The following is a 23,350-nucleotide window of genomic DNA, read 5'->3' as shown; positions in this document are numbered from 1 at the left end:
AGACAATCCTCAAGTTTATATGGAACTGTGAGGAAACCCTATGTAGCTGAAGTAATATTGAAAAGGGAAAGTAAAATTGAACTACTCACAGTTCCAACTTAATGAAGTTTACTATAAAGTCACAGAAATCAAGACATAAGTGGCCAGTGAGTACTTACATGAATACTTTCTGTACTTACGTGGGTAGCTGATTTCAACAGAGGTACCCTGCCTATTCAGTGGAGAGGATATGGTCCTCAAGAAAAGACACCGAGACAAGTGTATGACCGTATCCAAAAGAGCAAAATTGCACCTCTACCTAATTTTTAATGTTCTCTAATATACAGCAAATAAAAATTGAGTAAAAGGCAAGCAGTGAGGCCAAGTAGAACTCAGCTTGTATTTGGTAAAGTATTGCTACTCCTGGATTTTCCCAAGGTATATCATGCAGTATGTTGGTTTTCAGACTTAAGAGACCTGTGAACCATATACACATAATGAAAATAAATATTTTTTACAAATGAGAAAATGAGCTGGGAGAAACCAAAGGGACTATGTACTTTCAATTCCACCCCTCCTCTTCCCTTTTCCCCTCTCCCCCTAACCTCAATAAGCTTTTGTGCAGTAACTATCTTCTTGTCATCTTAAAATATTGCATGTTATTTATCTTGTCTCCTAATCTGGAATCGTATCTAAACTAATACTATCCAAATTTATATTCTTGATAAAATCAGACACATAAAAACTCAATTAAAAGAAAAGTAAGATACGTAATATTTTTGTTTCTTTTTTACCACATTGTGTTGGAAAATTTCTTATGTGTTTAGAAAATAATGAGGTGCTAGAGAGATGATTCAGTGGTTAGGAGCAAATAGTGATCTTGGACCTGAGTTCCCAGCACTCGCCTCAGGCTGCCTGTAACCCCAGCTCTAGGGTATCCAACCCCCTCTAGCCTCCACTGGCACCTGCATTCACAGTTACACAAACCCAACATAGACATGTATGCAAACACATAATTCAAATAAATTGTTGTTTGTTTTAAAGAAAATAAGCCAGGCATGGTGATACATGGCTTTAATCCCAGCACTTGGAAGACAGAAGCAGGTAAAGGTTGTGTAAGTACAAGGTCAGCCTAGTACATAGTACATTCCAGGCCAGCCAGAGCTCCACAGTAAAACTATGTCAAAAATAATAAGTAAATGAGAAAATAGCTGAATAAAATCTTAAGCTATCATGTGTGTGTGTGTGTGTGTGTGTGTGTGTGTGTGTGTGTGTGTGTGTGTGTGTGTGTGTACACGAGCACACAGAAGAACTTGTAAAGGTCAGAGGACAACTTTGTGGGTTGGTTCTCTCTTTTCACCTTTATATGGGTTCTGGTGATTGAACTCAGGACATCAGCAAGCACCCTTTACCTGATGTACCATCTGGTGAGCCCCTAAACTATATAATTACCGGACATTTTAACCTTACTTAAGATTTACAGGCTTCTGTTTTGTCTTTAGGTGGTACGGGACTATAACCTTCAGCTGTTTCTACAAGAGAATGCTGTATTTCACAAGCCTCAGCCCTTCCAGTTCCAGCCTTGTGACAGTGATACTGTAAGGGAATTCCACATCTTCATTTCACTTGCTGTTTGTGCTTGAATAAGAGCAGAATCAGAGTGTGTCTCATTAATTTTAACCAGTTCTTTCTTAGTACAGCTAGCACATCCAGTGTCTTTGTACTGTAAGTCGAGTTAGAGAAGTTATAGAAAATATGAAAACAATTAGAAAACAAAAGGTATTCAGTGAGTTTTTTCCCAGTATAAATTTTTTTTTCTGACCTAACTTCATACTGTATCCTTCAAACCAAGAAGTGGCTATATTTTAAGCAGAATACAATTAATAAATGGAATGATAAGTTTGTGCATGAAAATATTTTGGTTGGCTTTATACAAATTTATAGGTCTTTGACAATTCCCTTCATATTTTAAATTGTTAAAAGTATTAATGTTAAACCCCAATGGGAAGTTTTTAAATAGCAGACATTAATCATTTTTATGAGAAATGTTTACAATGATTTGAAGTTTGAAAAGAGACAAAATACCAATTTGACAATAAAAATACAAAATTTAGTATAAAATAACAAGGTAGTCTGAGCATATCTAGCACATTCTCCTTAAGTAGGCAAGCTAAGACAGAAGGCAAGACATATTTGCTAGTCTTTTGATATATTCAGAGTCAGTATCAGGAGAGCTTAAGTTCAAGAGTTTAATGCATGTATGTTTGATTTTTTTCTTCCCTCTCCCCCTAATAAGGTCTCAGCTTTATAGCACTAGCTAGCCTCAAATTCACAGAAACCTTGCCTCTGCCTCCCACGTGCTGGAATTACAGTGTGAACTACCATACTCAGTGTTTTGTTTTGTTTTCTTACATTCTAAACACCCTTGTATTGGAGTCTATATGGAAGAAATGGAGGAAATCCTTATTTTTTCTCTACATAATAGTCTTTGTTATAATAATGTCTCCCTTTTTATATTTTTATTTATTTATTTTTATTTTTTGGCAGTGTTGGGGAGGAAACATAGGGTCTTGTGACTGCCAAGCAGAAACTTCCTAGTTCTTCCCTTTTTAAAAGCACTCAACTTCCGATTATTACTGACTCAGTGAGTGACCTTTTCTTTTCTTTTGTTTTGTTTTCTTTTAGTTTTTTTCAGTATTTATTTATTTATTTATGGTTTTTTGAGACAGGGTTTCTCTATGTAACAGCCCTAGCTGTCCTGGAGCTCACTCTGTAGACCAGGCTGGCCTCAAACTCACTACAGTGTCTACCCACCTCTGTCTCCCAAGTGCTGGGATTAAAGGTGTGTGCCACCACCACCCAGTTCAGTGACTTTTTCTTAGAGCTTGACTTCTTTGAACCCTGGAATGATTAAGTAGAACATTAGAAGAATCAAGATACAATTCTATGAGGTAACTCATTCCTGTAATTCCAGCAGTAGGGAGACTGATGCAGGAAAAGGCTAGCATGGGCTACAAAATGAGATGTTGCTTTTAAAAGAAAAAGAAGATGTAGAGTATGAAAAAGTTTATCAAGTTTGATAAGCTTAAAATTCTGACCAATTTGAGATTTTTTTCTTTGTCCATTTGCAACAGAATAATAGTGACTCTTACTTCACTTTCCCAAAGCTTAACTACAGCCCTAAGAACTTTCTTTGTTTCTAGGCACTGTGCTAATGTTCTTAGCTGTTATGTCCCTGTTTACCTTAAAATTCTAACTCTGTGCTGTTTTCTGTCCTTGTGCAATCTTTACTGGGCAGAGTTTAAAAGCCGCCCAACTGGTGGATATTGAGCTCTCCCCTGTCAGTGCCCTGAGAATGACCATAGCTGAGGTATACGGGGGTATGGGCAAGGGTGGGAGGGTGGAATGTGTGGGCTTGCATGTCATGAAGGGTGGGACCTAACGTTGGGATAAAAGTCATATATATGTCTAGGGGGCCCTTAAATGAATCAGCGATGGCTATCAGTTTTTACCTTACATATAAGGAAGGTTTTTTTTTTCTATTTGTAATCAAGAAAGTGAGGTGCTCATTCTTAATATTATCTGCAGCACCTTAACTTTCCTTAATACAGGGGCATTGAGCTATTCCTGCCTTTATTAAAAGAAAACTAGAGCCTAAAAGTTTTATCATGAGTGAATGGCACATAGCTGTTGTGGCAATATTAATGTTCTTCCTGCTATACATTTTATCTTCTGAAAAGGAATGTTCAGTGCTTGTGGAACTATTTTTTTTATAATGGAAGATGATAACTATGAATTTATAGAAATCATTCCAGATTGTTAACTATAAAATATTTTGTAATTTTTATGTGTATGAGGTTTTTGCCTCTGTGCATGTGGTCTTTATGTGTGCTTAGTGCCTGCAAGAGGCCCAACGAGGGTGCTGAATCCCCTGGATCCAGACTTACAGATGGCTGTGAGCCACTGTGCAAGGACTGAGAATTGAACTCAGGTCCTCTATAAGAGAAGCCTAATTCCAGCCCTTATGTGTAATTTTTTCTGCTCAGAAAGAATAAACACCCAGGGGCTAGAGAGATGACTCAGTGGTTAAGGGCACTGACTGCTCTTTTAGCGGATCTGGGTTCAATTCCCAGCAACCACATGACAGCTCACAACTGTCTGTAACTCCAGTTCCAGGAAATCCAACACCCTCACAAACATACATGTAGGCAAAACACCAATGTACATAAATTAAAATAAATTTATTAGTGGGGCAATGGTGGCGCACACCTTTGGTCCCAGCACTCAGGAGGCAGAGGCAGGCAGATCTCTGTGAGTTCAATACCAGCCTGGTCTACAAGAGCTAGTTCCAGGACAGCCTCCAAAGCCACAGAGAAACCCTGCCCCAAAAAGACCAAACAAACAAACAAACAAAAGAATATATATGTATATATAATTGCCAGGCAGTGGTGCCACATGCCTTTAATCCCAGCACTCAGGAGGTAGAAGCAGGCGGATCTCTGTGAATTGGAGGCCAAGCTAGCCTACAAATCAAGTTCCAGGACAGCCAGGGTTACACAGAAAACAAACAAACAAACAAAAACAAACAATGACAACAACAAAGAATCAACACCACCTCCAATATTTTTTCCTCTTTATGTAGTCTAGTATTCTTCATGAGGATGGAGCCACTTTTTAACTGCTTCCTTTTAGAGTTGGTAGCACTACCCTAGAGTGAAGAGTGTTAAGTCAGAGCTGTTAACTTACCCGTCCTGTGAGTTGAACTTCAGCCATGCAGGAAGGACTAATTGCCTCTGTCCTCATTCATATTTGTAAAAACATTCATGTTCTTATCTTGTTTTGAAGCATGTCTTTCATTGGGCAAACACTGATCCCTGATGTATATGCAAATCACTCAATTGTAATGATAACCTTCAGACCTTGGAATAGATGAGCTTACTAACATGTACACAGATAAGATTGAGGCATTAACTGCATAGGGTGGCATTTTCTTGGTGTCCAGTGACTAATGCGGTATGATTTTTTAAATAGGCTTTTTGAGGCATACTTATATAATTTACTCAGTTCAGTATAATCAATACTTTTGTGTTTACCAAATTATGTGTCATTATAAAATAAGTTTTAGAACATTTATGTGACGATGAAAAGAAACCCCCTTATCCAGATAACATATTTTCTGTCTCTGTGGTTTTCCTTTTCTAGGCATTTCACTAAATTAAATTATGTAGTATGTGTTAGTGTGTTATATCTTGTTTCTTTCATTTAACATGTTTTTTAGATTTATCCATGTTGTTGAATGTACTTGTATTTTGTTGCTTTTTAAAAATTTTCTTATTTTCGTGAATATTCCATATTTTGTTTATCTGTTTATCATTTGATAGACATTTCAATTGTTTGCAACTTGGCTTTTACCAGTCTGGGAAGAAGTCAGTAAAGTGCTTTTCTTTCAAGCAGTCCAATACCCAGAACCCATATTTTTAAAAAAACAAAACAAAACAGGCTTATTGGCATGCTTAACAGTTCCCAGGGAAGAGCACAACAATTTGGTTGTCTGGTGCCAAATGGTCAGCCTTCAAAACATACATATAAATAACAGACTGAGAAGGTAATATTTAGGAGTATATATGTGTATGTATGTATGTGAATATACACATAATGCATGCAATAACAATTAATGAAAGAAGAGAGCATGAATTTGACAGAGAGCAAACAGGGATGGGTATATGGGAAAGTTCGGAGGGAGGAAAGGGAAGAGAGAAATGTTGCAGTTATAATTAAAAAAGAATCCCAGCGCTGTGGCTGGTGAAGACAGTTGACTCTCCATAGCTTGCTGACCAGCCAGCCTAGTCTGGTTGGTGAGCTTTAGGCTAGTGAGAGACTATATCTCAAAAAAAGGTGGGCCAGGTAGTGGTGGTCCCAACACGAAAGTGGAAGAGGCAGGTGATCTCAGAGTTTGAGGCCAATCTGGTCTGCAGAGCAGGATCCAGAGAAGCCAGGGCCACACCACAGAGAAACCCTGTCTCAAAAAAAAAAAAAAAAAAAAAAAAAGAAAGAAAGAAAGAAAGAAAGAAAATGGTGGACAGCACCTGAGAAATGACAGTCAAGGTTGTCCTCTGAACTACATTGTGTGTGTGTCAGTGTGTGTGTGTGTCAGTGTGTGTGTGTCAGTGTGTGTATCTGTGTCTGTGTGTGTCTGTGTCTGTGTGTGTCTGTGTCTGTGTGTGTCTGTGTCTGTGTGTCTGTGTCTGTGTGTGTGTGCCTGTGTGTGTCTGTGTCTCTGTGTGTGTATCTGTGTGTGTGTCTATGTGTCTGTGTCTGTGTCTGTGTGTCTGTGTGTGTATGTATCTATGTGTGTGTCTGTGTGTGTCTGTGTCTGTGTGCGTGTGTATCTGTGTGTGTGTGTATCTGTGTGTGTGTCTGTGTGTGTCTCTGTCTGTGTGTATCTGTGTGTGTGTCTGCGTGTGTATCTGTGTTTTTGTGTTTGTGTCTGTGTGTGCACGCACGTACACACAGAAAAGTCACAGAAAGAGGCAATAGGGGAGATAATGCTGTCATAAACACTTATTTATATTAATGTGTCTTCATTTCTCTAGGGTTGCTGGGTCATGGTAAATTTATGTTTAAATCATTTTTAGGAAACTTCTAAACTATTTGCCAAACACCATTGTTTGTTTCCACCAGCTTTGTATGTGGATTCTTCTTTCTCCATATCATAACAAATACTTGTCCATCTGTTTTTGTTTGTTGTTGATTTCACAGAGCTAGAGATCAAACCAAAGGCCTTATGTATACTAGGCAAGCACTCTGCTGATAAGCTATATACCAGCCCATCTCCTTGATTTCAGTCATCCTTGTGGATGCAAAATAGTATTTTTTGCTAGTTTTGATTTGTGTTTATTCAATGACTAGCTGTTGAGTATTTTCATGAGCTTACTAGACCTTTATATATCTACTTCGGTAAAATATCTATTTCAATCTTTTATCCATTTTTACACTTTATATTGCTTTTATGTTATTTTCTTATTAAGTCCGTTTTAATTATGTTTTTAAATGTTTATTTATTGCTGGGTGTTGGTGGCGCATGTTTTTTGATCCCAGCACTCAGAAGGCAGAGGCAGGTGGATCTCTGTGAATTGGAAGCCAGCCTGGTCTACAGAGTGAGTTCCAGGACGACCTTCAAAGCAATGCAGAGAAACCCTGTCTCGAAAAAGAAAAAAAAAAAATGTTTATTTATTAATAGAGAAATCGAAGGACAAGTTATAAGAGTTAATTCTCTCCTTCTATGTGGGTCTCAGATCAAACTCAGGTCATCAGACTTGATGGCAAATGCCTTACCCACCAAACCATCTCACAGGTTCTTGTTATGGATTAAATCTTGATATGAACTAAAATTTATCCTGCAGGGATCAAGAAACAATAACAAAAATGAATGGATGGTATTCTTTGAACATTTAGATCATGCTAGACATTTTTTTAATTGTATAACCTATTATTAATTCATTTCATCTTTATGACAACTGTTTTAGATACAATTTTGAATTCTTGCTTTAAAGTTGAGGAAGTTTGTCAAAGTCACTCAGTTAGCAAGTGCTGGAGCTGACAAAGTTTGAGAGTGATCTAGTCCTAAAATGACAAGAAGCCTTGTGGTGATGATAGAGAATTTGAGAAATACTATGTTATAGCCTGGGCTTTTGTTGGGAGTTTTATAGATAATAATAAATGGAGAACTATAGAATTTATTTAGGTACGACAGTAATATAAGATACATTGTAGAGTCAGGATACAAGTTGTTCCTTAATTTTATTTTGAATTTTATAATTTGACTTAAGAATTTTGAACTACTAACATTGTTTTCATTCATTTATTTAAGCTACTAACATTTAATGGGTGAGATTTTCTGCTGTGATATAATAGAATAATAGAATTCTTCTGAAGAATTCTATATCCTACTATGAAATAAAAAAAAAAGCACTTTTTCTGGTGAGATAGCATATTTGTAGAATCCCAGCACTTGAGAGGTTGAGATAGGATTGTGAGTTTGAGTTCAGCCTTGGCTACCCAGGGGAATCCTGTCTCAAAGCTGAGAGCGGGGGGAGGGGGGGAGAACTTTTGGGGGACCTAGAGAGACAGCACAACAATTAAGAACACTTGCTGCTCTTGCAGAGGTTCGGGTTCCCAAGATCCACATGGCTAACAATCATCTGTGACTCCAGTTCCAGAGGATCCAGTGCCTTCTTCTGGCCTCTGTGGGTACCACATACATGTGACACACAGGCATACATGAGGCAAACACCCATACACAGAAAATAAAAACATTGTGCTTTTTAAAGAGAACCTTTTCATATATATAATCCATTTCAAATTGCAGCATACATATTTATTCCTACATAACTCCAAAATATCTATTTGAAATATATCATTGCAGTATTATTATTAAGGCTTAGAGTTAACTGTTCTTTTTTTTTTTTTTTTGAAGATTATTTCTGTTTATGTGTGTGTGGCTGCCCGTGGTAGTATGTATGTGTAGGTGCCCAAAGAGATCAGAAAAGAATGTTGGTTTCCCTTAATCAGGATTTGAAGGCAGTTGTCAGCTTCCCTGTGTGGGTATTAGGAATGGAACTCTGATCTTCTGGAAGGGCAGCAACTACCTAGACATCTTCTAGCTGCTGAACCCTGTTTGGCATATCTTTTATGTCATACTGATGAAACTTGTTTCAAGTTATTTTAATATATTGTTATGACTTACATTTTAGAATACTGTACTGAAAGGAACATACCAAACTGAATTTTTTGTGCATTTATGTGTTCATGTTTGTGACTGTGTGTATGATTTCTAGTACACATGTGCATGCATTTACATGTGTGCCTGTGACTGATTCTAGTGTTTGGACTCAACTCCTAATGCTTACAAGGCAAACACTTTACCCGCTGAGCTATCTCCCCAGCCACTAAAATGAACTTTTAAAGCCATAGTTATTTTTATTCACTACTACCATGAACTGGGGAATTGTAGTATTAACAGTCATGTGATTACAAATGGCACCATGAAATGGCAAGTGTAGTCACCTATTAGCTTATTTATGATCAACTCTGAAAGAATAATTTCTTGTCTGTATTTCTAAACACAGGTTTTGGTTCCTAAAACAGTCTTTATATTCTCATGTTACCATTTCTTAGATGATACATATAAGTCAAAAGTCCTTCTAAAGTTACATGAGTTGACGCATACCAATAATCCCAAACCACAAAAGGCAGAGGCAGAAGGAGTACCATAAATTAAAGACCAGCCTGGTCTACAGAACAAGTTTCAGGCCAGCCAGGTCTATCCACATAGTGAGACCCTGTTATGATAGATAAATAAAAAAGAGAAACATCCTAATTTCTTTGCTCAAATTAGTTTTTAGTGAATAATTACTTGGGAGGATATGAAATGTATACTAATATACACACACCAATAAAGCCTATTCTGTGGAGAATTGACAGGTACATTTATTTAGTTATGTCATCAGGCACTAGATATTCATATAGTGGTTGTACAGTGGAGACATAATGGGATTAGTGTCTAAACCCAGCTGTTTGTTTTCTATGTTTTTAATTTTGCAGACTCAGCTTTCTATACGTCAAGTGACTACCTTACTAGGTATGAAAAGAAGCAATGTGACTTGGTTCCTGGCACATAGTAATAAATACTGGCTATCTTTTTGTTATTTTCATGTAAGAGGAGTCTTAATTTTCCTTTTTGTTTTAAGCTTTGTTCCTAGTTGCCATAGGAAATACCAGACTATCAAAGATAGAAGAGATGACAAAGATGATGAAATCCTGAGGTCCTTACCTTCTTTATTGGACTGATAACTATCAGTACCTTGAGACTTATTTTACGTTGTTCCAAAAAGTAGGCCTCACTGCCTTGTTCCTTAGCATTTTATAAACCTAAAAGGGGTATGGAATAAACAAGGAATAGTCAACCCAAGCAAGATGACTCCTCCCTATAGCTAGCTTGTGTGGGGATCAAGAATTGGTTCAAGAGTAGCTTGGGCAACACTGGGAGACCCATCTCTGACAGCTAACAGTGTGTTCTGAGCCAGGATTTTTGCTTTCCCACACCTCTGAGGTACATACATCTCAATGTATCTTCCTCCAGTTACCAGAACTAGTAACGACTGTCCTTCAAAATGTTGCTAACACACCTCTGAAAAAGTACAGGTCAACATCCATAAAAATAGATAAGGAGGATGTATGCAGGCAGAAAAAAGTGAGGACCGTTTCTCCCTCTGATTTCCTGACAGGAAAGACTCTTTCATCTTTATTTTCCTTAAACTATGAATAACAAGATTTAAGGGCATAATGGTAGTAAAAATCTGACATTAAATTTCTGTTGTATCATATTTTACTATATTTCTAGCCAGTATTTCTGATATTTATTTTTATCTTCCACAGATTAATAGTTACATTAAGTAAATACCCACTTACTTTAGGATTTTTGCATATTTAAATTTTACTTAGGTAGGGCATTTTATGCATCTATTTAAAAATTAGTAAAAAATTGCCTTAATGTGGGGGGCCAGAGAGATGGCTCAGCACTTAAGAGCATTGACTGTTATTGCATAGGACCCAAGTTCGATTACCAGCACCCACACAGTGACTTGTAGCCACCTACAGCTCCTATTCCAGGGGATCTGATACCCTCTTCTGGCTTCCACACAGGCCAGCCACACACGTTTTCAACAGACATACATTCAAGGCAAAACATTCATATAATAAAAGCAAATAAAGAAATAAAAATTTAAAATAAGTAAATAAAATTTAAAAAAAAGTAAATAAATTTTTAAAAATTAAGAGTTTTGGTAATTTTTAAAAATTGCCCTAGTGTATATAAAAAGCAAGTATATTGTTGAGAAAATTTACCTGAAATTTTAAAAATTTATCTTTATGTGTGTGTCTCTGAATGACTATGTGTATGTGAGTATAGGTGCTGAAGAGGCCAGAAGAGAGTGTTGAATACTGTGGAGCTGGAGGTACTGGCAGATGTGAGCCACCCAATGTGGGTGGTGGAAACCAAACTCCAGTCCTCCTCAAAAGCAGTTTGCACTCCGCTACTAAACCATCTCTCCACCACTAATTAAGCATTATTTTTTGTTTGTTTTTTGTTTTTGTTTTTTTTCTTGAGACAGGGTTTCTCTGTGTGGCCCTTGCTATCCTGGAAGTTGCTGTGTAGACCAGGCTGGCCTTGAAGTCAGATCAATCTGCCTCTGTCTCCTGAGTGCTGGGATTAAAGGCATGTACCACCACTGCCCAGCTAAGAATTCTTAACACGAAGGGTGGCTCTTCCCTGTGGTGAAAATTTTGTTGCACTTAGCAGTTTCTCATAAATGAGGAAGATAGTCATAAGAGAATTTGTGGCAAGTCCTCCTGTTAGGTGAATAGATATCATCCTCTTAGGTATATAAGGGCACAGTGTCCCAACAATGAAAGGCAGACTTTCAATGGACAGGTGTTATTTTCTGGAGTCTTTAGTGTTGCTAGTCAAGTGTTTAAAGAGGGGAGGGTTCATCCCCAGTGGCCTCCAAGGCTGCTAATCTCTGTAGCTGCCTCACATCGGCTTTCTGTGACATGAGACCTTGCTTCCCACAGTAGTGGGACATACCTTACATTGTCAGTGCTGATTAAGGAAAGACCCTCTGGTCCAACGACAGATGGTAGAAGTTGCAGTGGAGATAACAGTACTTCTCTCTCTGTTCTCTCTTGTGTTGTAGAGTCGACAGTTAGAATCAGAAACTGGTACCACAGAGGAACACAGTCTAAATAAGGAGGCTCGGAAATGGGCCACACGTGTGGCACGTGAGCACAAAAATATTGTTCATCATCAGCGGGTGAGTATGGTAAAGCGCCATGACTGTATGCAACTGAAATCAGATTTCAGAGAGACTTAAGGAGTTGAATTTTATTTTTATTTGTGTTTGCCTGTGCACTATGTGTGTGCCTGATGTCCATGGAGATCAGAAAAGAGCACTGGGAATTGGATCCACTGGAACTAGAGTTATAGACGGTTGTGAGCTGCCTTGTGTGTGCTGGAAATTGAACCTGGATCTCTGGAAGAGCAGCCCATGCTCTTACCCACTGAGCCATCTCTCCAACTCCAACAAGTTTAATTTTCTGAATGTGAAGAATCCTATGTATGTTTTCCCTGTATGTTCTCAACAATCAGCATTATGCTCTTAACTCTTGCCTGCCTTGAAAAACCCATAAGATTTTTTGTTTGCTTGTTTGTTTGTTTTTGTTTTTGTTTGAGACAGGGTCTACTGGACGTAGATCTGGCTTTTCTGGTATGCATTATATTTAGACCAAGCTGGCCTCAAACTAACATCTTCCTCTGACCTACATACACACATACATACTCAGTAAAAATAGAAATACAGATGGACAGCCACACATGAAACTGTGCTTTCTATAAAGTCATAAAAATGAAATAAATTTTTCAAAATTCTGTGTCAGCATAAATTTAAAGTTTGGCTAGGATATGGTTAGGATACAGGGAAGGGTTGTACATATACAACTTTTTAGGGGAAATTTGCCAATGTCTATTAGTATTAAAATACAAAAGTGCAAGATAAAGTTCACTAGTAGAGCATCTGCTTACTGTGCCCAAGGTAGTTGATTTGATCACCAGTACAGCAAAACAGTGAACAAACAACATGTACAAATTCCACTTTTATGTTTTCATCTCAAATAAATACTCCAGTGTGCTCAAAGAGTCATTACTCAGGTTCCTTGTGTAGTTCTGTTTGCAGTGTTGAGAAATTTGAAAATCTTAATAGCAGTGCTCTAAGTGTAAGTATTTATCATTAAGCTGTTGGGCATGTACTTTAAGGAAAATGAGTCTCTGCAAACATGACAAGGTTTGGTACAAACATTGAGGGAATGATATATCATTTTTTCTCCCCACAAACAAGATTTTCATAAAAACGATTTGGAAAAATACAATTGATGGGGTAGTAATATCTTAGTGTAGAGAATATGTGATGGATTCATTGTGCAAGAATGAAAATTTTGTGTTGTTTTACATTGTGAATACTGACTCATCAGGCAGGTGTGACTGTGCAAACCTTGTAGTCCTAGAACTAGAGAAGTAGAAGCTGGAAGATCAGAACTCCAGGCTAGCCACCTAGTGAATTTGAGACTAGCCCGAGCTTCATAAGACCCTATTTTAACAACACAAATATTCCATATCCATCATTTTTTTAATTCAAAGCATAAATTAAAAATTAAGGTGTACAGATTATATGTCAGTTTCTTGATTTTGTGCCCTTATTTACTCTTTTACTTTCCATCATGGCTTCAGTTCCCTTAGGTCCAGAAATATTAAATGGGAAATGGATGAACAAACACTTAAGGAGTTTTTAAATGCCCACCATTCTGTAGCATAATAAAGTCTACTCTATCCCACTAGGGTTGTAGATTACTTTATCCAGCATATCCACATTGTCAACTCTACTCACCTGTGAGGTACTTCATCTCCATCTGTTACCAGATGACATACCTCAGTATCACAGTGCTAGTGTTCAAGTAACCCCAAATTTCAGTTAATTGTTTATCATACAAGTCCAGTACTCAGGAGGTAACAGCTTGTTATGAACCACAGAAGGGCAGGTCAACTATGGTGCTATGTTCATACTGCAGGACACATTGGAAACCCTAGTAAATAGAAAGTTCCATACTGCTGTGGTTTAGGGTACTCACTGAGATCTTGAAATGCATCTCCAGAAGAAGGGCTGTTATTGAATGGTTTTATAAGTTGTTACTATCAGAGGAAGCTAAGACAGTAACTCCTCTGTTTTACAACTTTCAGTTTTTAAAAATTAGTTAAAAAGTAAAAGTTTAAAAATGAGTCATGACTTTAGCCCCTGAACCCTTTGGAATTACCTAAATACTTAAGGAAAGAATACACAAAAACAGTCATCTTTATTTTCTTTGATAGGTTCTGAATGATCTGGAATGTCATGGAGTTGCTGTATCAGAACAAAGTCGAGCAGAGCTGGAACAGAAAATAGATGAAGCTAGAGAAAATATACGTAAAGCAGAGGTAAGCACCTTTGAAACTGAGTTTCTACATGGGTATTTTAAGTTGAAGACGATGAACAATCTCTGTGTCCACAGTATTTTTGTGTACCTATAGCACTTAAAACAAAAACTCTAAACCTACTGTGAAGAACCCATAGTCATGAAACAGTAAACAGCAAAAGGAATGTCACAATGCAGATGTTGATTTTAAAGTTTTCACAGAATATTAAGTCAGTTATATTAATGGTAGAAAAACTGATACATGTATGTTCAGATGAATGTCTCCATATGGCAGGTTCCCTAATCCAGGGGAACAAGCAAAGATTTGTCTAAGAAGGAAGGGAATGAAAAACACGTAATTGTAGATTTTCAGTTTTTTTTGAGTCATGAGACCTTTTTAGGGGCTGTATAGCTATGAAATCTCTCCCACCAAAAAAAAAAAAAAAAAAAAAAAAAAGTTGCCATAATGATTCTCTGTCCCCTAGAAGGGGGTAGTTAAAATGAGAAGCAGTGAAGTGGTAATTTACATAGGGTGTACTTTGGCAGTTTGAGATGATTAAAGTCAGGTTATCAGTAAGAAAATGTGCTTTTGGAAAGGAGATAAACTAATTGTGATTAGAGCCAATTCACTAAGGACCTATGCACACATGTTGAAAACAAATGAAGAAAATAATGATTTTTTAAAAGGCCCAACCAGATTATGTTTTTGTTAAGGAGGCAAAAAGCTAGGGATATGGAACAGGAGTGGGCCACACAGAATCAGAGGAATTCTGTCAGATCAGAGGTGGAATTTAAGTTGAGTAGCAGCCTGGGAATAATATATGAGTCACAGCAAAGGAAGCAACACAAATGTGTGTCATGCAGACCCACCAGGCTAAATTTGAACCAAAAGATGAAGATAGGAAGGAAGCAGACTTGATTTTGAGATTAGGAAATGTTTTCTTTTTGGTGGCCAAATATATACCCCAGGGAACATAATACAGCATTGTAAGTAGAAAAAAGATTCTAGATGAGGACTGGAGAGATGGCTCAGTTAGTAAAGTGCTTGCCATGCAAGCATGAGGACCTGAGTTCTATCCCCGGTGCCCATTTGATACCAGCACTGGGGAGGTGGAGACAGTCATGCTAGCTGGATCCGTGAGCTTCTAGGTTCAGTGAGAGGCCTTTTCTCAAAAAATAGTGGTAAAAATAATGTTATGTGTGTGGAGGACTTTCCTTTAACCCAGTACTCAGGAAGCAGAGGGAGGCAAATATCTTTGAATTTAGGGCCAGCCTGGTCTTCATGCTGAGTTCCAGACCAGCTAGGGATACAGAGTGAGCTTTGACTCAAAATAATAATAATAATAACAACAATAAAAATGTAGAAATAAATCAAGGAAGATGCCCAAAATTTACCTTTGGCCTCCACACGTATACCCCATATAACAAATGCACATGTACATGAACACATACATACATCATAACACACAGATTCTGAAAAAACATCTATTAGGAATTCTTGTACTAGTTGAGGGTTCATCTAAACTAGTGACTTTCATATACCCCTCTAAAAGTTTTAAGAAAGTGCTTCAGTGGTTGGATGATGGATAGGCAGTGTAATTAAGCACAAGGAATGTAAGCATGTTTTGAGCACTGTCCCATGGAGGTTATCTGAGTCAGAACAGACTTGCCGTTTGTTCTTGTACCCTCCTCTGCATTTATTCCTGGCACAGCCTGAACCTCAAGCTTCTGTAGAAAGGAGAGCAATGTCTGCAATGAGTAGCCTTTTCCTCTCTAAACCCAGGGTCACAAGGAAGCCTCTACACTAAGGTGTTGGCCAAATACTGTTGGCAGGCAGTTGCTGAGTGGTAAACACTGGCTTGTGGTGAGAGAGTTGTCCTTGTTGCTTATCCACTGTGAATGAAAACTATTAGTAAAACAGGAATGACTATTTTGAGTCAAGTCTCAAAAATTTTTCTCTGAAGGGATGTCTTTATATTTTCCATTTCTAAACTCCCCCATGGCGTCACTGTCTAATACCTTAGCTCCACCAAGCTGCTCCACTTCACCTTTAGTGTAGCAGTAATAGGACACAGTCTTTATTTAGGTTGAATGACCTACTATCTCTTCAGTATGCCAGACTCACTATTTGTTGGTTTAAAGCTAAAAATATGAAATAAGAGTTCCACAACGCAGGGCGTTGGTGACACACGCCTTTAATCCCAGCACTCAGGAAGCAGAGGCAGGCGGATCTCTGTGAGTTTGAGGCCAGCCTGGTCTCCAGAGCAAGTGCCAGGATAGGCTCCAAAGCTACACAGAGAAACCCTGTCTCTTAAAAAAAAAAAAAGAGTTCCACAACAGAATGTCTTACCTCAAGCAGTTAAGTCTTCAATCTCAAAGATAATTTCTTACTAAAAATATAGAACCATGATATCAGATCCATTATTTTAGTTTTAAATATCTGTGAAATTGTCTTCAAATGAGCTCTCACTTACTTTCCACTTATTGGATAATCAAAAATAGCCATCCTAAAATTACTTGGCAGATGTGAGAATATATTTTATTAAGGCAACAATTGAAGGATTGTCATATTGAAGTTTTTAGATAGGCTAGATTCCTGAACTTCAGAGAAACTGATGAATCAATCCTGTTTTTCCTTTTTCTAGCTTGTATTGTTATTTGTATTGTTTTTGTTGTTATACTTTTCCAAAAGAGAAAACACTGATTAAAACTTTATCACATCCTTCATGCTTTCTTTGTAATTCCTACCAATATGAATGATTCCCTCCCTTGTTAATTAATCTGCTTTGTCTAGTCTCTTCTCTGTATAGTTCCATTCCATTTTTATTGCTAATTAGAAGACCCATTGTGGTACTCCAAATAGGTAAAAGAAACTTTTTCAGTGAGAAGAAATTAAGGACTGTGTAGTGATTGATTAATTCTTAAGTGGCTGGTTAATTTGAGGCAAAGTCATATTGATTAATTCAGCTATTTAATGAGTGCTTCCTATGTGCCAAATGCTTATAAAAAGATTAACATATCACAATAAGCCATTATTACATTGTTATGATTTCTACAATTCTCACAAGATTATTTACATTAGCCATGATATTGTCAGCCTCTAATTAAAAATTAAAATGAGCTGGGTATGGTGGCACATATCTTTAAGCCCAGCACTGGAGAGGAAAAGGCAAGCGGATCTCTGTGAGTTCCAGCCCGATCTACAGAGCAAGTTCCAGGGCTACCAGTGCTATACAGAAAAAAAAAATAGAACGAGACAATTGTTTAAATAAAACATTAGTAATCACATGTTTTCCCCAAACTAGTAATCCCATTTTTACCCTGGTTTTTAAGTATTCGAATTTTTTAAAATGCCTTTTGTTGCCCACATACACATGCACACACATAAGCACACATTAATTATCTGATATACATAATTGCAAATTAATAATTGAGTGTTAAAACATTAAGATATCAAATGCAATTTCCTATAAATATAGACATTAAATGTATATAATATACAGATATTTGTATATATAATATACAGATATTGAAAAAGGAATTAAAACATCTCACTGCAAAAATGAAAACCAACTTTGGACTGGAGAGATGGCTCAGCAGTTAAGAGTGCTTACTGTTCTTGCAGGGGATTGGATTTGGTTCCCACCACCTACATAGGGTTTCATAATCACCTATAACTCTGGTTCTAGGGAATCTGTTGCCTTCCTCTGGCCTCTGGGGGTTCCTGCATGCATGTGGTGCATAAACTCACAAAGATACACACACATACTCTCTCACACAGAATTATATAGTAAATAAACCTTTTTAAAAGCTAAACTCAGAACAGTACTTGAGGAAGGAAGGAATAAAAAGCTATCAGAATATCCAAAACAAATAGCAATCCTTCTGTATTATTAATGACTTTAAATATAAGTGTATTAAATTCTCTAACCAATAGACAAATCAGCAGAATAGTTTTTTTTTAATGATACAAAGACTAGAATCAAGAGCACTTGCTGCTCTTGCATAAGACCTGGATTGGGTTCACAGCACCCACATGGTAGCTTACAACTCTCTGTGACTCCAGATCCAGGGAATCCAGTGTCCTCTTCTAACCTCCGTGAGCACTAGGCACACATATGGTATAAATACATATCTATAGGCAAAACATTCATACACATAGAATTAAAATAAATAAAATCTTTTGAAAATATGACTCAACCATATGCTGTCTATTGGAAACATACTTTAAATCTGAAGACAAAAATAGATTAAAAATAGATGAAAGAAGATAGTCCATACAAATAATAACCAGAGGAAGACAGTCACACACAAATACTGTATGGTTGTACCTAGAACAGTTGAATTCATAGAGACAGAAAGTCAAATTGTAGTTACCAGGACTGTGGAAGGGGAATGGGAAACTGATATTTGTTGCATAGAATTTTAGAGTTTTTAAAAATATTTTTAAATATTTATTTATGTATATGAGTATGTTTTGTTTACATGTACATCTGTATACTAGAAGAGGGCATCAACTCCCATTATAGAAGGCTGTAAGTGGTCATGTGAGTGCTGGGAATTGAACTCAGGACCTCTAAAAAACAGCCAGTACTCTTACACTCTAAGCCATCTCTCCAACCCATAGTTTTAGTTGTATATCATGAAAGCAATCTGGAAGTAGATTGTGTAATCATTGCACAACAGTGTTAATATGTTTAATGCCCACTAAACTGTACATTTAAAATAGTATATTATATACATATGTGCATGTGATAATAATGGAAAAAGATGCCATGGCTGTTAAAGAGAGCAAGGAGGGATCTGTGGGAGGAATTGGAGAAAGGGGGTATGGAAAGAAATGTTGTAATTATATTATAATCTCAAAATTAGGAGAAGAAATAGTTGCTATGGAAAATCTTATCCTATATACATTTTACAGACATATAAAATATGTCTGTAGTCCTTGTACTTGGAAAGGCAGTAGGATCAGAAGTTCAAAACCACTTACACGTTTGAAGATAGTTGGGCTATGTGAGACCCTGTATCAATCAATCAATAAGTAAATCTTACTGTAAACTAAATGCTGAGGAAATAAAATGTACTGAATATGTCTGTTGGTTCTTCTTGTTTCTCTGCATTAGCAGTTAAATGACGTACATTTATGATTTCCAAAAACACTAGTGCCTCTGTATGCATGTGTATGTGTGCACTTTCACACATGCTCTTGCTCTTGTCATTTTATGGGTACTTTCCTGTGGTTTAGGAACAAAGGCCAGAAAATAGGCAGTTACTCTCCATCTTGAATTTGGTGAAGAACAGTTCTTTATTCTCAAGCTCCAGTGTTTTGGCAGCTTTATCATATTTAATTTAAAATCAAAAGGACTGCTTATTAATAGTCACCAGTGGCAGCTAGGCCAAAAACAAAGCTCTTACAGTTTATGCTGGAAAATGTTGATATTATTAAAAAGGAATATTATTAAGCATTATTATTTAAAAGAAAATAACTTTATATCAGTGCCATTGAATACCAGTCTTTCAAGATTTTTGTTTTTGTATTTTTGAGACAAGGTTTCTGTGTCTAACAGTCCTGACTGTCCTGGATCTCACTTTGTAGACCAGGCTGCCTTGAACTCACTGAGACCCACCTACCTCTGCCTCCTGAGTGCTGGGATTAAAGGTGTGTACCACCACCGTCCAGCTTCAAGATTAATTTCCAGTTAGTTCCAGGACAGGCTCCAAAACTACACAGAGAAACGCTTTCTAAAAAAAAAAAAAAAAAAGATTAATTTCAACTAAAATTCAAAGTAAAATTATCTTCTTTGAAGAACAGTAAAGGTGCTTTTATGTAGGAATTCATTTAAAGATTACTAAACATATGTTAGGAGAATAGCTTTGAATGTTTGTTCCAATGCTAAAGGAGACTCAGTTATGTCAGAAAAGTAAACAACAAAACAGCTAGGTGTTTAATGCCTTTCACATTATGACTGGATGTGCATAGGGTTCTTTAGGAACAGAGTTAAGGGTATGATGTGCTGCCCAAGAAAGGAGAATTGTTAGAAAAACCTTTATAGAAAGGATGTTTTAACTGACCCTCAAAAGATAAGCAGCCGTCATAAAGCATGAAGCATTACAAGTGAAGGACTGGTGTCATCCAAGCAGCAAGGCATGTGATGTACTGGAGGAGTGTGTGGGACCATAGAAGCCACAGGAAGACAGAAAAGGATATTTCAGAGTGTGAAAGCTTTCTTACTCCAAATTATTACTCAAGTCCAGAGTTGGAGTTGGAGAGATGGCTCAATGCCTAAGAATACTTAACTTCTCTTGCAAAGAGCCCAGGTTCAATCTCAGCACCCACACATTGTCTCACAACCATCTGTACCTAGTTCCAGGGGATCCAGTGTCTTCTAACTTCCTCAGGCTCTTGCACTCATAGTGTGTATACATATGCTTAGGCACACATATATACGAAGTGTAAATGTGTTTTGTTTTGTTTTATGTACTGTGGTCTTGTTTTGATGCAAAGTGCAACAGGTGTCAGTGAGTGATAGAGCACATGCATCCAGTGGACAAGGACCTGAGTTCAGGCTCCTAACAACTCCTAAATCAATCAGTAAGCCGTTTACCATTATCAAGAAGGCCCAAATTCCTATTGTTGTGTTCATGGTCTGTCTCCTTTCTGTAAATGAAAAAATAATATCCAGCAATTGCCAGTAAATGTCAAGTTGTTAATAAGTTGGAAATAACTTAATCAGTATGAAAGGAAATTACCTTGATCTCCAATCTTATTTGTTTTGTTGTTTTTTAGATAATTAAATTGAAAGCTGAAGCCCGGCTAGACTTACTAAAGCAGATTGGGGTTTCTGTGGACACATGGCTGAAGAGTGCCATGAACCAAGTAATGGAGGAATTGGAAAATGAGCGGTGGGCCCGCCCTCCAGTCATAACCAGCAATGGCACTCTACACTCGGTATGCTTTCTTTTCTTGGATTTCATAGAATGACTGTTAATTTTCTTTGTAACCAAACTTGCTGAAAATTTAAAATGAAAATAGTGGGAGATTGTTGCTGTCACTTCATTTAAACGTTTGTTTTTAATACAGTAAAGAATACTATGACAATAATTGGGCTATTGGTATCTGTACCCCAAACCCATTATTTCATAAGGTAAATAGCATTTTTAGCTGAAAATAATAGAAGATAAAAACCTAGTGTTTCTGAAATTCTCAGAGATCTAGTGAAATGAACATTTAGAGAGTTGCAAAATATCTTTTAAAATGTAGGATCAGAGGTGGGGAAGTATCTATCAGTAAAATGCTTAACATGAATTCAAGCTCCAGAACCTAGGTAACATAGCCAGATTTGGTGGCACATGCTTGTGATTCCTGTGCTGGAAGTGACTCACTAGCCAGCCAGTAGAGCTAGCCTAATTGGCAAGTTCCTGGCCAACAAGAGATCTGCTCTCAAAAAACATGGTGGATGGTGCCTAGGAAATAATATCCAAGGCTGACCTCTGGCCTCCAAATATGTACACTCACACATAAAACACATACAAGGCTTGGGCTAGAGAGATGACTCAGGTTGAAAGCACCAACTGCTCTTCCAGAGGACCTGAGCTCAATTCCCAGTGCCCATGTGGTAGCTCACACCTGTCTATAACTCCAAGATCTAACACCTTCACACAGACATACATACAGGCAAAATACCAAAGCACATAAAATAAAAATAAGTAAATTAAAAAAAAAAAAACAGACACATACAAGGCTCAGTAACACAGGTTCATTCTGAAGGTGAATTCAGTTACCAGAGTAGAACAAGAACCCAGTGCAGGTAGGGTTTGACAGGTAATAACTAGCACACAGCTTGTTTTGCTCATAGAATTTACCAGTGTCTGTTTCTCTTCCTTGTTTTCTTTTATTGTTTGTCATCCTCTCTGGAATATAATGGCCATGTCTTCTGGTTCTGCTCCACAGAGCTAAGTGCCATGGTACACAGTAGACACTTAGTGTTTGTTGAAGGAAGAACTGAGTGGATGAATGGAAGGACGCAATAGTGGTAAATAAAAAGCTCACTTTGGTCATGGTGCCTCTAATATTTGTGCCTTGTTACATAAATTGGCCAGTTTTAAAAAACATTCCTGGAAGTCTTGTCATAGTTTTCACATAGCACTCTGACTTTCTAATGGGAATACATTTATGTTTTTAAAAACACTGTATGGGGATTGCAGTATTAGAAAAAACAATCTATTGAAAGTTTATTTAATTACTAATGGCAGTCTTGTTTTCGGGATTTGAAATCACACACATCACACACTTGGCTTTGGGTTAGAAGAGCTTGTCCTATTGTCATTGAAGCAGAGTCTCTGTGTCATGGGACATCTTTGTCTTACATCTTTAAATTTCTCATCTGCCTCAAGTTGTTCTGTTCTGCAGTTTATAGTGACATCAGGTGTGAGGCACAAACTTCTTTGTGCTCTGTAGCAGCCCTGCTTCCAGGCAGTCAAAACGACTGTTCTTGAGCCAGCACTTTTTGAGGATGGATTATATTGACCAGGCATATATCCTTGACTTTTGCTTCCTTCCTAGACATATTAGAGGTGAATGGGATGCGGTCTTTCCTCAATGTTTAGCAAGTGGGAGAGCCAGCAGACCTTTATAGATCTTAATGGTGTATGACAGTATGTGACTAGGTCTCTGTGTGGCAAACTTCACATCATTTATGTCAAATTCATTATCCCCTCTGGATTTCTTAGGGAATATTAGGTTAACCAACTCTTACATCTCCTGTAACCCCAGAATTTTTGATTCTGTGACAGACTATCAGGAAACCTCAGTACTAGCTTAGAAAGAGTTTGCCCATAAAGAAATGTCATCTGAAGTAGCCCTTGATGGACTTTAATAAGAACTAAATAGAAGCTGTGTTCATGAGTCTGAAGAATGAAAATAAATGAGATATACATAGGGGCTTCCAGACATCAGCTCATCAGGAAGTATCATCCTCTTGGGAAGCAGTACTTTGCAATCCTATCTCATTTTTCCTACCCTCTAGCCAGTCTTACAGAGCCTATGTATTCCCTCTTTCAGCTTGGAGGTTATATTTTATGGAAGATATATCAGTTATATTACTAAACCAATCCTTAAGTCATAAAATAGCTTAATAAGGGCCCAGTATTTATTTAACCTTTTTCTTAAGTAGCACTGAAATAATTCAGAAAATTTTGTGCCCCTTCAAACTGACAGCTAGCTGGCTGAGGAACATGAGACTGAAATAACACATTCTGGCCCTCAAATATTTTCTTCCATTGTAGATGCCAACAAAAGCATTAGTCATTTAAA

At 37.3% G+C, this 23,350-nt stretch overlaps 1 protein-coding gene across 3 annotated transcripts in view; it reads left to right on the top strand.

Moving 5' to 3' along the window:
* Positions 1 to 23,350, top strand: part of Fchsd2 (FCH and double SH3 domains 2) — a 210,325-nt gene that overhangs the window by 162,765 nt on the left and 24,210 nt on the right. For all 3 annotated transcript variants that reach the window (XM_035442345.1, XM_027407812.2, XM_035442346.1), the window contains exons 10-13: positions 1,482 to 1,577; positions 11,733 to 11,849; positions 13,955 to 14,059; positions 20,825 to 20,986. In XM_035442345.1, the coding sequence (XP_035298236.1) occupies positions 1,482 to 1,577; positions 11,733 to 11,849; positions 13,955 to 14,059; positions 20,825 to 20,986 (480 nt within the window). The remainder of the gene's footprint in view (positions 1 to 1,481; positions 1,578 to 11,732; positions 11,850 to 13,954; positions 14,060 to 20,824; positions 20,987 to 23,350) is intronic.

Source organism: Cricetulus griseus, chromosome 3, assembly GCF_003668045.3.
Source record: "Cricetulus griseus strain 17A/GY chromosome 3, alternate assembly CriGri-PICRH-1.0, whole genome shotgun sequence".
In the NCBI taxonomy this organism is placed as follows: domain Eukaryota; kingdom Metazoa; phylum Chordata; class Mammalia; order Rodentia; family Cricetidae; genus Cricetulus; species Cricetulus griseus.
This window is presented reverse-complemented; position numbering and strand designations above follow the sequence as displayed.